At 58.0% G+C, this 14,793-nt stretch overlaps 7 protein-coding genes across 7 annotated transcripts; 2 read left to right on the top strand and 5 right to left on the bottom strand.

Moving 5' to 3' along the window:
• Positions 1 to 430: 430 nt before the first annotated feature.
• GGA2 (ARF-binding protein) lies at positions 431 to 2,510 on the bottom strand (the record flags this gene model as incomplete). The annotated part of the gene is made up of 4 exons (XM_071063253.1): positions 431 to 637; positions 702 to 1,189; positions 1,238 to 1,904; positions 1,965 to 2,510. 4 exons carry the CDS (start codon positions 2,508 to 2,510, stop codon positions 431 to 433), a joined length of 1,908 nt encoding a protein of 635 aa, XP_070919354.1.
• Positions 2,511 to 3,080: 570 nt separating this feature from the next.
• TSR3 (ribosome bioproteinsis protein tsr3) lies at positions 3,081 to 4,337 on the top strand (the record flags this gene model as incomplete). Its single annotated transcript, XM_071063252.1, has 1 exon — positions 3,081 to 4,337. One exon carries the CDS (start codon positions 3,081 to 3,083, stop codon positions 4,335 to 4,337), a length of 1,257 nt encoding a protein of 418 aa, XP_070919353.1.
• Positions 4,338 to 4,733: 396 nt separating this feature from the next.
• On the bottom strand, positions 4,734 to 7,265 carry IFM1_2 (translation initiation factor IF-2; the record flags this gene model as incomplete). The annotated part of the gene is made up of 2 exons (XM_071063251.1): positions 4,734 to 4,885; positions 4,955 to 7,265. 2 exons carry the CDS (start codon positions 7,263 to 7,265, stop codon positions 4,734 to 4,736), a joined length of 2,463 nt encoding a protein of 820 aa, XP_070919352.1.
• A 1,285-nt stretch (positions 7,266 to 8,550) lies between these two features.
• Positions 8,551 to 9,063, bottom strand: IFM1_1 (translation initiation factor IF-2; the record flags this gene model as incomplete). Its single annotated transcript, XM_071063250.1, has 3 exons — positions 8,551 to 8,793; positions 8,874 to 8,975; positions 9,040 to 9,063. 3 exons carry the CDS (start codon positions 9,061 to 9,063, stop codon positions 8,551 to 8,553), a joined length of 369 nt encoding a protein of 122 aa, XP_070919351.1.
• Positions 9,064 to 9,586: 523 nt separating this feature from the next.
• On the top strand, positions 9,587 to 10,672 carry MFIFM68171_07829 (uncharacterized protein; the record flags this gene model as incomplete). Its single annotated transcript, XM_071063249.1, has 1 exon — positions 9,587 to 10,672. The coding sequence occupies one exon, from the start codon at positions 9,587 to 9,589 to the stop codon at positions 10,670 to 10,672; it is 1,086 nt and encodes a 361-aa protein (XP_070919350.1).
• A 185-nt stretch (positions 10,673 to 10,857) lies between these two features.
• MFIFM68171_07828 (uncharacterized protein) lies at positions 10,858 to 11,773 on the bottom strand (the record flags this gene model as incomplete). Its single annotated transcript, XM_071063248.1, has 3 exons — positions 10,858 to 10,971; positions 11,038 to 11,648; positions 11,704 to 11,773. The coding sequence occupies 3 exons, from the start codon at positions 11,771 to 11,773 to the stop codon at positions 10,858 to 10,860; spliced, it is 795 nt and encodes a 264-aa protein (XP_070919349.1).
• Positions 11,774 to 12,735: 962 nt separating this feature from the next.
• Positions 12,736 to 14,403, bottom strand: MFIFM68171_07827 (uncharacterized protein; the record flags this gene model as incomplete). The annotated part of the gene is made up of 2 exons (XM_071063247.1): positions 12,736 to 14,026; positions 14,123 to 14,403. The coding sequence occupies 2 exons, from the start codon at positions 14,401 to 14,403 to the stop codon at positions 12,736 to 12,738; spliced, it is 1,572 nt and encodes a 523-aa protein (XP_070919348.1).
• Positions 14,404 to 14,793: the final 390 nt, after the last annotated feature.

Raw genomic sequence — 14,793 nt, 5'->3', positions numbered from 1 at the left:
ATCGGTGTCATCGATGAAATGTATGAGTAATTATGCAGTAACATTTGGGCAATCAAACAGAGGAGGAACTACTATTGGATACACATTTGTTGCTTTCTCATCGTGGTGCTCCAGAAATGAGCGAGTGCTCCATCCCCGACCTGTGGCCGTTCTCTATATGGGTGGTACGATAAAAGGGTTAATGATATAATGCGCGACAAAATCCATACTTTAACCGACCCTTCATCATGAGATCACAGGCGCAGACCGGAACAACATTCAAGCCTCGCTGTATACGCTAGACAATCCATGGATATCGACCCGCATGCGCTTGAGCCACATGGCTAACAGCCATAGACAACAGTGTACGTCACGACTGAAACATCAACCCTCGGTTTCCGTTCCCATTCATCCCCAGCATTCAAAGTCCATACACCTGCCACCCTCATCACTATGCGATACTAAACTCGGGGATCTCGCCCATCTCGTTCCTGAGCTCTCCGCCAACCTTGTACGACACGCGCCACCGCAGCTTGATCGCCTCGACCTTTTTCTCCCTATTCCCGGCATGCCATACCCTGATCGACTGCGTGACGCCATGGCTCTGCTTCGGGTCCAGCGTCCTCCCGGACTGTGGCCTTAGTTGCAGCTCGTACCCCTGTCGGCCAGCGTCAACATCATATAGTCTTGCAAAACGTTGGAGTAGCGGGGGCCATCCATACCTTGGTCACTGCCAGTTGGAAATGCAGCTCCGAGATGGGCTGCGGCGTGTTGTTCGAGAAGGAAAATATCAGGTTGATGGATGGGTGCGTGGCGTCCGTCCGGTTGGCTGTCATGTCAATCTTGATATTTGTGTTACTGACTACCGCTGCGTGCTCCTTGGGCAAGGATGGTGCCTCGGGCGGCAGTGCCGATGAGAAATTCCACTCATCGTCTTCGGCCGATGTAGCCGCGGCTGGGGCAGCCGTAGATGGCTTCGAGGAGAAGGATCCTAGCGCCGCAAAGGGGTCTGCGGCCGCTTGGCTCGGTGGCGGCGGTGAGAATGCCGATTTCGGTGCCGGCTGCGGGGTGCCTGACTGTGAGGTCGGGGCGGAGGTGAAAGAGGAGAAATTGGAAAAGGAGGCGGGTGGTGGTGTGGATGTTGGGATTTGCTGCCCCCTGGCGGTACTGCTTTGAGTAACAGAGGATAGCAGTGCTGGGCCGGGGATGTCTGGACTTGTTAGCGACTATTGACGTGTTCGATTCCGCGGCGACATACTAGTGTTGGCTCCAAACCCTAGAGCAATTCCGCCGGCTTGACCATAGCTGCTGGTGTCAGCTATTGACAGGCCGAGGAGGTCGTCCTCAAGTGCTGCCGCTTTGGGAGCCCCCTGGCCAGCAGGAGCTGCCCCGTTCGCATCCGTTTCGTCTAGATCAATCAAGGACAGCTCGTTTGCCGTACTCTTCCCGCCTGGTGCAGCGACGGGGGCTCCCCGGGCTATTTGCTTCGCGCCGTCAATATCGCCCTTCTTCAGCAGCTTGTACCGCTCAACCGTTCGGTGTATGCTGTCGTTAATCTCGAGCAACCTGGCCACGGCCTCGTGGTCGTCTGATTCCTCCTCGCACATTTTCTGGATCTTGGGCTGGGCACTCGACAATGCCGCGGCGAGCTCCGAGAAAACATCTCCGTCGACCATCTTGTCGCCCGGCTTGAAGGCCTCTAGTCTCTCCTCGAGCAACCGCGCCTTCTGCTGGATTTTGGCAACTTCTTCGGCCGCCTTGGCGCGGTAGTCGACCTTGGACCTGGTGTCGTAGCCGGCCATGACCTTCATAAGCTGGTTGGCTTCCCGCAGATCCTCGGGCGTGCCTCTGCGGATCAGCTCCTGCAGCTTCGCCGACTGTGCCTCGCGCTCCTCTTCCTCCATCTCCTCGGCCGATTTGAGGTTCTACCCAAGGTTAGCATACTGCACGGTGACCTCATTGCACCGTAACGGACGGCCACATACATCGCTGGGGTTCAGCACAGCAGCGTCCTCTCTCCTGACCTCGGGGAAGGTGTACCCCTTATAGCTCAGCAGGCGGTGCATGTCCCGGATGAATCCCAGGTCCTCCTTGTAGCGACTCGTCTCGCAGATGGTGCCGCGCCATTCTTCGATCGCCTCGAGGATCTTGAGCTGGACGCGCGACGGGCGGATGGGGGGGCGCTCGGGGAAGCGGCGCACGAGCTCGTTGAGGAACTCCTTGGTACTGATCTGCAGGTGGAAGGGGTAGCCGCAGTTCTTGACGCAGATGTCGAGCAAGTTGAGGGCGAGCAGCGAGACGTTGGGGTTGCGGTGGTTGATGTAGTTGACGATGGCGACGGCTGCCTCGCGCGGGGCTGAACCTTTCTTGGCATTGATGAGGTCGGCGATCTCGAGGTTCAGCGCGAGGTTGGGTTCGTAGTTCTCGGGGCTGCAGGCCGCCTGGATGAACCGCTGGAGTTGCGAGGGCGCCGGATGGGCCATCTCCCCCCAGCGGTCCCTGGCGGCGTACCTCGCCGAAGCCGCCTCCATTTGTCAGTCCTTGTCTGGGTGGTCTCGCGATGAGGCCAGATTGTCGTCGTTGGTCCGGGGAGGCGTCGCGCCGGGTGCTGCGAGCAATGTATTTGACGATGCTGCCCCGCGGCTTCTAAGGGCTTCTATGCATGCAGTTCAATCGGGGAATTCGGAAGCTTTCGTCGATGCTGCGGTTGAGCTTGGACCCTTTGGCGGGTTGGACAAGAAGTGGGATGCAAGGAGTCCCGGCGACCCGTTTTCCGAATAACGCCCACCAGGGGGGCGCTGGCCGCTGGCCGATCAAAGCCCCCCCTGGCAGCCCACTGTGGAGTCGCGAGGCAGCAAAACGGCGAGTTGCATAAGTGGGGGACGGCGGGGTGCTGCCGTCGCAACCCCACCACAGATCCCCATTTGCAGGGCCCCAAGACGATGCAAAAAGAGGCAAAAAGCAGCTGTCATTCCCATCGCCTACGCAGCAGAGCAGAGGTGGCAGAGCAGTGACAACTCGAATGATTTTTCTTACAACACGATTCCACAGTTCCACGGTTCCACGGTCCCACGGTTCCACGGCTCCTCTGTTCCCCAGAAATGGTCCGCCACAAAAAAGACAACTTCTCTTCCAAGGGCAAGCACCCGCACCGGGGACCACCCCGCAACCCCCGGCGAACCGAAGCCAGCGACAACAATGGCGCCGAAGCCGCTTCATCAACAACCCCATCTAGCTCCCGTCCCGCTTTCAAAGCTGCCTGCTGGGACCTGGGCCACTGCGACCCCAAGCGGTGCTCGGGCAAGAAGCTCATGAAGCTCGGCCTCATGCGCGAGCTGCACCTCGGCCAGCGCCACGCCGGCGTCATCATCACGCCCAACGGGAAGCAGACCATCTCCCCGGCCGACCGCCCGCTGCTCGACCAGTTCGGTGCCGCCGTGGTCGAGTGCTCCTGGGCCCGCACCAAGGAGGTGCAGTGGTCCAAGGTGGGTGGCAAGTGCGAGCGCCTGCTGCCCTACCTCGTCGCCGCCAACACGGTCAACTACGGCAAGCCGTGGCGGCTAAACTGTGTCGAGGCGCTGGCCGCCGCCTTTGCCATCTGCGGGCACCCCGACTGGGCTGCCCAGGTGCTGGCGCCGTTCTCGTACGGATCCGCATTCCTCGAGATCAACGCCAGTCTGCTCAAGAAGTACGCGGCATGTGAGGATGAGGCGGCCGTCAAGAAGGCTGAGCAGGAGTGGATGGAGCGACTGGATAGGGAGTACGCCGAGAGCCGGGAACAGGACGATTCTAATGATTTGTGGGCCGGCGGCAATATGAACAGGAGGGCGCCTGTAGAGTCAGACGAAGATGATGACGGGGATGAGGACCAGGATGGGAGTGAAGAGGATCAAGATGAAGATGAAGGCGAGGACGAGGATGACCGGAAAAGCATAGACGGCATCTACCTAGGAAGTAAACCACGAGCCCCCCAGAACCAACAAGAACCAAAGGACCGTTACGCCCTCCCGCCGGACAGCGAAGAGGGAGATGACAACGACGACGCCGAGATGGAAGCCATCCGCCGGAAGATCCTGGCCTCGAAACCCTTCTCTAACCCCGAACCTGGGGACGCCTCCAAGAAAAAAGCGCCAGAGACCATCCCGCGGCCGCAGCCCCACCACAAGTTCAAGCCGGACTCGGACGCCGAGCCCGACTCGGACAATGGGTCCGACAACGACGAGTTCGACAACATCATGGACGCCACGCCCGTCACGGACCGCATCGGCCTGGCCAAGCTGGAGAAGGAGCGGTCACGCATCACAACGACAAGCAGGACATTCTCCTCGGGCGGCGCGTCTGCACCTAGGAGGTGGTGATCATGGACCTAGCCCCATTTCCATGCGTCTCGTATATATTATGACAGTTAAAAATAAACCTCCTTCAAGAACGGGTAGGAGGAGTGGTCTCTTTTACATACATGGCAACGCAGGGTACTGCGTTGCGAAAGAACTCTTCTTTTTCTTTCCCCGTATATATTACCGGCTCACCACATGCATGACATTTCCTAGACGAGGCTGCCGTAACCGCAACAGCAACCGCAACCACAACCTGCACATCATCTATGCACCCGTCTAGAACACCCCACGCCCATCTTCCATCTAGAGTGGTATTTAGAAGCCGTGACTATGACCCTTCCCGTCGGATGCCCTAGGTCTATCCGCGCCCACAGCCTTTTTATCTAAAACAGTAACATACATGTCTACGTTAGTATCTTACAGCTGCCTCTTCTCCGTGATCTCCTCGAGGGCTTGGATGTGATCGCCCTGCTGGAGCTCGTCCCAGTCGGCAAACGACAGGCCGCACTCGGAACCCTTCTTCATCTCGCCCACGTCCTTCTTGACGTTTTTGAGCGTCTCAATGACACCTAGGGAATTGCTCCCCGTTAGCTTTCCACTCATGCACAAGAAAGGACCAAGACGATGATGGAACTCACCCTCAAAAATAATCTCCCCATCCCTCAGAACCCGCGCCTTGCCGCCCTTGGTAACCGTCCCGTTATAGATCCTGCAGCCCGCGATATTCTTGTACACCTTGCGCTTGATGTTGATGGGGAAGATCTGCAGCACCTCGGCCTCGCCCACCACCTTCTTGATGATGAGCGGCGGCAGCGCGGCAATCAGCTGCTCCTTGACGTCCTCGATGAGGTGGTAGATGACGTTGTGCTCCATGATCTTGACCCCGGCCTCCTCGGCCAGGGCCTTGATGCGCGCAGGGGCCGGATTGTTGAAATTGATGATTGTGCTGCCCGACACGGCGGCGTGCTCAATGTCCGACTCGTTAATCTGCCCGGGCGCGGCAAGCAGCACGCGTCCGCGAACTTCGTTGTTGCCCTGCTCGAGGATCGAGGCGCTAACGGCCTCGATCGAGCCGTGCACGTCGCCCTTGACCGTGAAGTTGACGTACTTTGTGCCCGTCTCTTCCTCGGGCGGCGGCGTTGCCGGAGCCTCGGGACGGCCGCCCCTCCTGCGGGCCGCGGCCGCCTCGGCTGCTGCTGCCTCCTCCCTTTCGCGCTCCTTCTCACGCCGGTCTTGCTCCTGTTGCGCCATCTGCGAGATCACCTCCCCGCGTTCCTTGAGCTCCTCCCGGTAGCGCACCGCCCCCTTAGCTCTGTCTTCATCGGGTGCTTGGAGGACCATGTCACCCGCTTCTGGGGGTTCCTTCCAGCCGAGGATCTCGACTGCCGTGCCGGGAAGGGCCTCATCGATCTCGACGCCGGCTTCGTTGCGCAGCGAACGGATTTTGGCGTGGACACGCCCGGCGACGATGAAATCGCCCGGCCGGAGCGTGCCGCGCTTCACCAGCACCGTGGCAACGCGACCAATGGGCTTGATGGTCGACTCGAGCACCCAGCCCTCGGCCATGCCGTCTAGCTCGGCACGGATGTCGAGCATTTCTGAGAGCGTGAGGATGTTCTCCTCCAGGTCGTCCATGCCCTGGCCCGTCTTGCCGCTGACGCAGACAACCTGCACATCGCCGCCATAATCCTCGATCTCAACGCCGTGGCTGGCCAGATCCGACTTGACGCGGTTGACGTTGGCTTCGGGCTTGTCGATCTTGTTAATCGCCACGATGATGGGCACCTTGGCGGCACGCGCGTGCTTGATGGCTTCCAACGTCTGGGGCATGACACTATCGTCGGCGGCGACCACTAGGATTACTATGTCTGTCACGATGGCGCCACGCTGGCGCATCGATAGGAAGGCGGCGTGGCCGGGTGTGTCAAGAAACGTGATCTGTTTGCCAGACGACATCTTGACCGAGAAGGCACCAATGTGCTGCGTGATGCCGCCGTGCTCCTGGGCCACGATAGATGACTTGCGCAGGTAATCCAGCAGCGTGGTCTTGCCGTGATCGACGTGGCCCATGATGGTAACGACGGGCGGGCGGAGCGGCAACGATGACGGGTCCTCAGGCGGCGGTCGGGGCTTGAGGTCGTCTTCCTCGCCGGTATCCACGGTTGGTTCAAAGCCGTATTCCTGAGCCACAAGTGCCGCCGTCTCGCCTGTTAGGATGTGATCCTTACTGACCTCCTCGAAACCGAGTTGCTCCAGCTGCGACACAAAGACGTCGACCTTTTGGCCGAGGGCAATAGCTAGATTGGACACGCTGATATACTCTGGCAGGAAGATTGGTGTTGGGCCAGCTTGCTGCAGCGCATCCAGTTTTTGCCTCTCTTTTTCAGCCTTCTCAGCCTTCCGCCGGCGGCGGCCCTCATAAGGGTCATCGTCCTCATAATCCTCCCTCTCTACATCGTATGCTCCGCGCCGCTGTCTGTTGTCTCGGGACTTCTCTGTCCGTCGGACGCGGTCGTCCCGGCCATCTCGATCATCCCAGACATCGCGGCGGTACCGGTCATCACGCTTAGAGCGCCGGCGAGACTCGGACGCCCCAACATCAGTCTCCTTCTTGGCGCGCGTTGGCTGCTCTTGTGCCTGCCCGGCTTCACGCGACATTTTTTCCTCGCGCCGTTCTCGACTCTCTTTGGCATAATCGTCAACCCAGCCCCAGGTCTGGTCATCTGCAGCTGTATTCAATTGTGGCCGTTTTTGGTCGGTAGCGTTTTGCACCAGTGATTGCCACGGATCGGCGCTGGAACTGGACGTCTTCTTATTAGAATCGCCACCCCAGCCCCACGCTTGCTTATCCACGGCTGCTCTCGCTTGGGCCCGCCGTTGGGCGGCTGCGTTCTCCTCTAGCACCTTCCACGGATCCGCGCTTGAACTAGGGTCCTTCCCTTGTTTCATGCTTTCCTGCTCGCCGGGGAGTTGACTTGGATTAGCCGGCCGCGACAAATCGACGCCTCGTGCGACTGCCTGTCGCCGGCGGGTAAGCTTCCCCCATACTAAAACATCATCTAGAGGTTGTGGGAGGGAGCTGTCCTGGCCGTCAGTAGAGGGAGGTGTGATAGGGGGCTTCGGTTTGATAGCGGTATATCTTGCGGTGGGGAACTCTGGTAAGCGGGGTTCGTCACTTGACGAAGAGCGCCCGACGGGGGAATCCTGTCGGCCGCCTAGTGTCCCAACAGCACGCTCACGGGAGAGGTTTCCGAAAGGATCTGCCCGTTGTGGTGTAGGCTCTGTCCGTTGCGGTGTTGTCTCCGTCCGTTGCGGTGTAGGGTCTGTCTGTTGTGGCCCTGGATCTGCTTGTTGTAGCCCGGGGCCTCTCCATCCCGACATCTTCCCTAGACCGACGTTAAACGTGTCTTGCCGGACAGACTCTGGCAACCGCGTCTCCCTATTTGTTAGAGAGCTCCCGGTGGCGGGGCCATATCGGCTATCAGGTGTCCTCGCTGTACGCTGGTGTGAGAGGGGGGATTCGGAAGGATCTACCCGTTTTGGTACTGGATCCGTCGGCTGCAGAGGCTCCCCTGAGCTTGCGTTGGCCGTGTCTTGTTGGGCAGACTCTGGTGACCGTGGTTCCTTGCCCAGCGGAGAGCCCCTAGTGACGGGACCGCGTAGGCTGTTAGGGGCCTCCTCCCTTGGGGAGGGCTCGTATGAAGGGGGGACTTCGGAGGGATCCATCTGTGCCGCCGGCTCCCCTACATTGGCGTTGGCATTGTCTCGCGGGGCAGACTCCGGTGACTGGGGCTCGTTTCTCGACGAGGTACCCCCTGGGGCGGTGCCATGTCGGCTGTTATCTATCCCTTGCCTCGTTGCACGCTCATGGGGGAGAAGTCCAACGGAAGAATCTAACGGACTCCGCGGCTGCCGTAGGTCCGCGCTGGCCGTGTCTTGTCGGGCAACTTGCGCTTTACCATGGGTCTTTTCCGCCATGAAAGCTGCCCAAAGTGGTACGCGGGCCCTGAATGACGACGCGACCGACTCAGTTACGGTTATGGGCACCAGGGGCTGACGCTGGCTACCCGATGTTGATCGTGCGTGGGCAGCGGCTCGTGCTCTTAGTGCGGGCTCGAATCCCAACGGCATGGAGCTGAACTTTCCGGCCGGCCGTGCATCGTCCCTAGCCAGAGCGGACTGTGGGGGATTCATGGCTCGCGCCTTTGCTGCGCGTTTGCGCGGCAATAACCGGTTAGCAGCCGCCTGTGCACCACCCGTAGCCGGCGCGGGTTGTAAGCGGTTCGCGGCCCGTTCCTTTGCTGCGCGCTCGTGTGGGAGTAACCCATCGTTGGTAACGCTGAGTGTTGGTTGTTGGGTTGCCCAGCTTGGAAGTGTCGAATAGAGTTGCCGGTGCGCCGTCCCCTGACCCAAACTCGATAACGCTCCAGGGCCCAAGGCCGTCCTCGAGCTGTCTAGGCCGACCAGTCCATTCCTGCTGCCACCAGCCACAGCCGAGTATGATCGATCCAGCCGTCGGTAGGGCCGTAACGATGTTCCTGACAAGCTGTCACGCACTATACCACCAGAGGAGCTCGATGTCGCGAGGAGCGCAGAGCGAATGCATCGTCCGGAGGCATAGCTGTAGCGGCAGAGCAAGCAAGCAGACGGACGCTTCTCCTTCTAGAACAAGGCTGTCAGTCACTGTAGGGCCATCCAGAGCGGGAATTCGCAATGCACGTACAGGCCATAGTCCGCGTCTCATCATGCTTGAAACTGACGGGGCATGGCGTTCTCCGGTGAGAAGTGTTGGGGTTTGGAAGCGACTCTCTGCCTCGCAATCATTGCCCGCTCCAAAATTTTGGGCCAGAGCATCTCGGCATGCCAAGTCCAGGAACCTCCCCACTCTTTTATCCTGGCTCCTCATTAGCCTTTCTGATTCGATGCAGACTTGAAATTCATTTTCCCGGGTTAGGGTTATTTCAAAGATGGTCTTCCAAGTAACTAATGTAACGATCTTCATCATGACCGCTTTTCACCCTCTTCCAACCTTTTAATCGCCTGGGAATGAGCGTCTGCGCACAAGCGTGTCGTCGCAACAATAATAGTATATACTCTGCCTTTTTTGTTTTTTAATTTTTGGATTTTTTTACAGCGAAGATAGTTCATTTTGTCCTTTCCAAGCGCTTCCATCATCGCCTCACCCCTTATCACACTAAATTTTTCTCCCCTCTGATCAACAACAAACCGCAACAGCCACCACTTACATCAACAAAAAGAAACAAAACACCATGGCCGGCCCTTCCAAAACCACCAAAGGCAAAAACCGCCTCTCCCCCTCGACCTCGTCTTCAAACAGCCCCTCAAAACCGCCTCACCCCTTCCACCCGGCCCCGGACGCCCTCAAACCCTTCTTGACCAACCTCTCCCGCTCGCACGTCTACATCGCCCACCTCGACGCCCGGCCGGCCGCCTTCAAGCGCAAGATCTTCCTCGTCCCCGTCGCCATGAACCTCGCCGTGGCGGCGCTCTTCGCGTGGCGCATGCACCGCATCCTGCCGTACTACGCGGCGCTGGTCACGTCGGCGCTGGGGTACGCCAACGAGACGACGCTGGCCGCGGCCGACATGTCGTACGGCGAGCTGGGCACGGCCGTGCTGGGCCGGGCGCTCACCTTCTTCCTGGACTTTGTGCTCGCCGTGTTTGTGTGGCCGTGGCCGTACGAGTTTGTGATTGGGAGCCGGAGCGGGCCCGCGGGGAGGGGCAGCCCGGCCGCCTGGCGGTGGGCGGTCGGGTTTAGGGAGAAGGAGGTCTACGTGCGCCGGAGCAGGGCGTGGGATGGGCAGGTTGTGGGGAAGGACTTTCTGGAGGACGGGAAGGCTGGCCGGGAAAGACGCGAGGTGCTGATGGATCGGGTGAGGGCGGCTACGGCGCCGATGCTGCTGCAGCAGAAGACGGGGTATCTGACTATGAATGCGGACTGGGATTTGGATTGGGCGGGGATGGTGGCCGCTACGCGACTGGTGGATGACAAGGTCGTTGCGCTGGAGGCGTTTAGGTTGTTGGCGCTGCTGCATCATGAGCGGTTCGGGTGGCTCACCATTGATTTGGGCCAGGGGGAGGGCGCGGAGCAGGACGAACGTCGGAGGCAGGTCTTTGCTTTCCGGGATGCGCTCGCGTCGCTCGGGAAAGAGGATTTGTTCTTCAGGTGGGTCGAGATGATTCAGTTTGAGACGACACAGCCGGGGGGCTTTACTCCCGAGAAGCAGGAAGCGGCGGCGCAGAAGATCAGAGACATGTTCAAGTCGAATGGGGTGGATTTTGATGAGCTCTGGAAGGAGACCGTGGGGTCAGATGGGCTAGCTGGCATGCCCTAATGGGTAGACGGGAATGTGTATATTATAGATGGTCGCTTGGACCGTGGTTCGCACCCTGTAGAAGCGATGCCCGGGCTTCTCGAGGCTCCCTCGGAGTGAAATACTTCCAGAAGCGAGATATCCACATTCCAGCCGAAAAACAACGCCGTTGTGCCAATCCGCCTCGTCGTATCGCTTGGCAACGTTCATTTCTTCTTGCCCTTCTTAGGACCAAGCGCCGCCTCGCGTCTCTTGGCTTCCCTAGCTTCAATCTCTGCCCGCCGCTCTTTTTCCAGCGCTTCTCTCTCCTCCTTCTCAGCCTGTAATATATAGTGTCAGTGTTCCTGTCGTCATGTCTAGAGTCGACGCGCTTGAGGGGTTCATACCTGTCTCCGGGCCGCTTCGGCCTCCCGCTTCTCCCGGATCAGCCTCAGCCTAGCCAGATCGGCCTTGGCCTCATCCGTCTTGCCCGCCTCGTGCAGCTTGCGATACCGTTCCTTGGCCTGAGCGGCTTCGAGCGACTCGCGCTCCCGCCTGCTCGGCGTGCCCACGCTCAACTTCTGGACGTCGTCGGCGACCTCATCAACCGCCGGCACTTTGGTCTGGATGCGAGCTTGGCGCGAGTGGTTCGGATTGGCGGGCATGTTGTCGTCGTCGTCGTCGTCGTCGTCGTCGTCGTCACTCCCCCCCTCCGAGTCGCTCGGTGGCAAATCTCCGACTTGTACGGCCTGCTTCTTGGCCTTGGCGATGGCAGCCTCCTTGCGTGCTTTCTTCTCCTTCTTGCGGTCCTCGCGGCTCAATTCGGCTGCGGACTTACTTGAAGGACCGGCAGCGCCCTCCTCGTCCTCGTCCTCATCCTCCTCGGAGTCTTCCTCAGAGTCTTCCTCAGATTCATCGTCAGAGGCTTCAAGTTTCTTCTGGGCATCCTCGCTCCACATGCTGATCTCGTTACCGTCGGCATCGAGGGGTCGCAGGTTCCGCGAGAAGTGCTTGCCGCCTACGTTGGCCGGTCAGTCTCTGGGCGGAAGCACATGCTGACCGAGTATACTAACCTCCACGAGTGTACTTCTTGAATTTGCCACCGCGACCACGCGAATTCGCACCTGGAGCACCGCCTGCCATGGCTGCTGATGTTCGCCGAGATAAACAATAGAGGGGTCGAAGGGCGGGGTATCAATACTAAGTACTGATGCGGAAGAGAATGGCAAGAAAGTCGGGGCGGGAGAGTATAGACGGATGCGTGACGGCCAACGTTCAAAGGAAAGCTTGGATACCTGACGTAGGCAGCGCGGAAAGCAAAGTCAAAGATCGAAACGCAAAGCGCACCTTCGCTGATGAAGAAAGTTGCCGACAATTCAACAATCTCTAAGCCCCGCCTATCCAAATCAAGACGGGCACCCCGCCATGCAGCCGGTCCAGCCCCCACCCATTGACTCATCCCATATGAGCCGAATTTACTATAAAATAGTTCTGATTGGCTATTTCCTTTATCTTTCCTCGGCCTCAATACAGAGCTCGATTCTAATGTCAGCCTTGCGTGCCGGTTCCACCGTGAGGGTTCCCTCAATCTGTATTATTATCGCTTCGAAGGTGATTCATCTTTACAAGGTCAATGGCAAATGTATCGACCGGCAACTCGGTATCTAGACACAAGCCATCACAGCAGCGCAAGACTTCCCTTGTGTTGTACACTAGAGTGCCCATTTCCATTTCAACATTAAGCAGCCCTGATTGGCCCAGATTGCCCCGCCCAAGCTACGCCGAGCTTTAAAAAAACCTTTGGCCTTTTGGATTTCTTCAATTTTCTTTCCCTTTTCTCCCCATCATTCATAAAACGATTCCTTCATATTCACTCTGGTTTGAGTCTTACACCATGGCATACTGGAGGGGAAACTGGAGGATAGATTGACTTTCTTGCACTTACCCTCTGTCTCTGGCAGCTTGCTGCACCGTTGGGGAACGGAGAAATTTTTCGCTAGATACATGTCCTTCGGTGCTCGTCCGCTCGACAGGACGACTGCTGAAATGTAGATGGAGTACGCGTCCCGCAGGGAGCCTGATTACCGATCCTTCTCTGCACCGCGCTACACCACATCGAATGACGACATGACGTCGCTGAGTTTCTGCCGCTTCCGAGGTTTGAGGCCTGTCTCCGTCCTGTCCTTCGGACGTCGTGATTCTGTGCGAATGGCTTCCTCTCGACGCCGTGGCTTAATTCCGACCTCCCGTACCTGAGGTCCTTGGGTCCTAGAAAAGATGAGGCGTTCGGAATTTGCGAGCCCTCGGTGCTGCTCCGTGAAATCGGACGGACCGCGCAGGCGAAGGCTCACGAATCGTTCTGTCAACAGGGTGATATCTGCCGCTTGGGCTTGGATTGTGAGGTGCGGATTGAGTTCCTTCTGTGAAAGGAGGCTCATAAACCAAAAGACTTCGTTATCAGTCATGGTTCCTTGGTGCCGTTCTTCTCCCCTCTCTCGGCCGTCAGCTGCCGCACACAATGGATGGCGGGCCTTTAGGAATGATTGCCAGCCTTCGTCAAGATATCCGCTGAAATCCGGACATCCTCTAACGTCGAGATTACCATAACCGAGGTGGTCTTTGGCGTCTAGATTGTTACGGTCGGGATGTTCCCCGACATCTCCATCGCCTTTGGATTCAGTGCGGGCCAGATAGAGAAGCTTTCGGGGGTCAGAAACCAGAGCGACCTGCTGTCTGTCGTCTTTGAACAGCTGCCTCAGTCCCTCCACACCCGTTGCCTGCACGTCCACGCGTCCATCAAGGTACGCCTGGGTATAGGACACGAACAGTGAGTCGCGTGGCTTTGTAACTTTCCATCCGCACTCGTCTGCGATACTATTCGCACCCCACCACCTCGAGACCGGAAGCGCAGTAACATCGAAAATCTCGAGCTTTGGGTATCGCAGCACGTAGTCCAACGAGCACTCGGACACCGCATGAGTGCTTGAAGTAATTTTCATGACGCGTAGTGCGGGGAATGGATGGGCTCCTGACTCACTCCAACCCCTAATTACACGGTCACTTATCCCGCTCATCGACGGTTCCCGCTCAATCAACTCAAGCACTGCCAGGGCGTCCAATTGGGCGAGGGGAAGGAGCTCCTGAACCCCAAAGTGACTGACATGGTCGATGCAGAGGTACGCGAGGCAGTGAGATAGTGACTTGAGCGGAGCGGTATAGACGCTCAGCTCGCATGGCGGGTCAGAGATTTCCTGGCAATACCGGCGGAGCGCCATGGGAACGGTGATCTTGTCTTGATGCTTCTCCCCTGTGCGAACAATTTGGTCGCTGGCATCGTGAAAACGCTCGCCTTCGAGTACGTCGGAGAGGATCGTCCAGGCACGAAGCGAAATGTTTCTAGAGGTGTGGCCTAAGTCACTTAACGTATCCATGTGGGGGAAAGGCGGGCAGCCGGTCTCAAAGCTGCGAGTATGGATGGATGGGCCTGCCTACCTAGGCGCTAGCTGCTTCCACAGTTCCCAAGCCAGCTTCCCTGGTAGGGAGCAGATAATATGACGAATAGACTCGTCGGAGACGACGTCGATATTATCTGCTAAGACGCGGATGCAGATGGCCCCGAGCGGCCGCGGTCCCTTGATCCCTTTTCCGCTGCGAGCACGGGGGAAGGAGAGAGCCCCCTCACGTATCCGAAACCAGTCTCTGGCGTATCGATACTGTGGAGCCACAAGGACCTCGTCGAAAGCAATGCTGCCGGAGGGAGGCGTAAAATCCATAGTAACAGAAGCCGCGTGTGAATGGAGTATTACAAGCGTGACGCGTGAGCTATTACGCGTCTAACTCCTGCCTGTCTTCGAATCAGAACAGAATCTATAAGTCAATTGCCTCACCCCGCCAAATTACGCGTATAGTCGGTTGTATAGCCGCAGCGGTCGAGATGGAAATGAGGATATCCCAAAAGAAAGGAAAGCTAACTCTTAGGAAAGATACCTTAGGAATAAGTAACCTAGGTGAGGGTTAGGGTTGCGGGTGCACCCATTAAGATATAACACGAATTGTAATTCGGAATCACAATAGATTGCATGGACTTGGTGTTTCTCGGGGAGAGATTGCTGGAGATAATTATTCTGGTAAACAATCGGATGCATTACCCGGAAAAGCACACG

The sequence above is a fragment of the Madurella fahalii genome (genome assembly GCF_045866475.1).
Source record: "Madurella fahalii IFM 68171 DNA, scaffold_4, whole genome shotgun sequence".
In the NCBI taxonomy this organism is placed as follows: domain Eukaryota; kingdom Fungi; phylum Ascomycota; class Sordariomycetes; order Sordariales; genus Madurella; species Madurella fahalii.
Note: the sequence above shows the minus strand (reverse complement) of the source record. Positions and strands in the feature narration are given on the sequence as shown.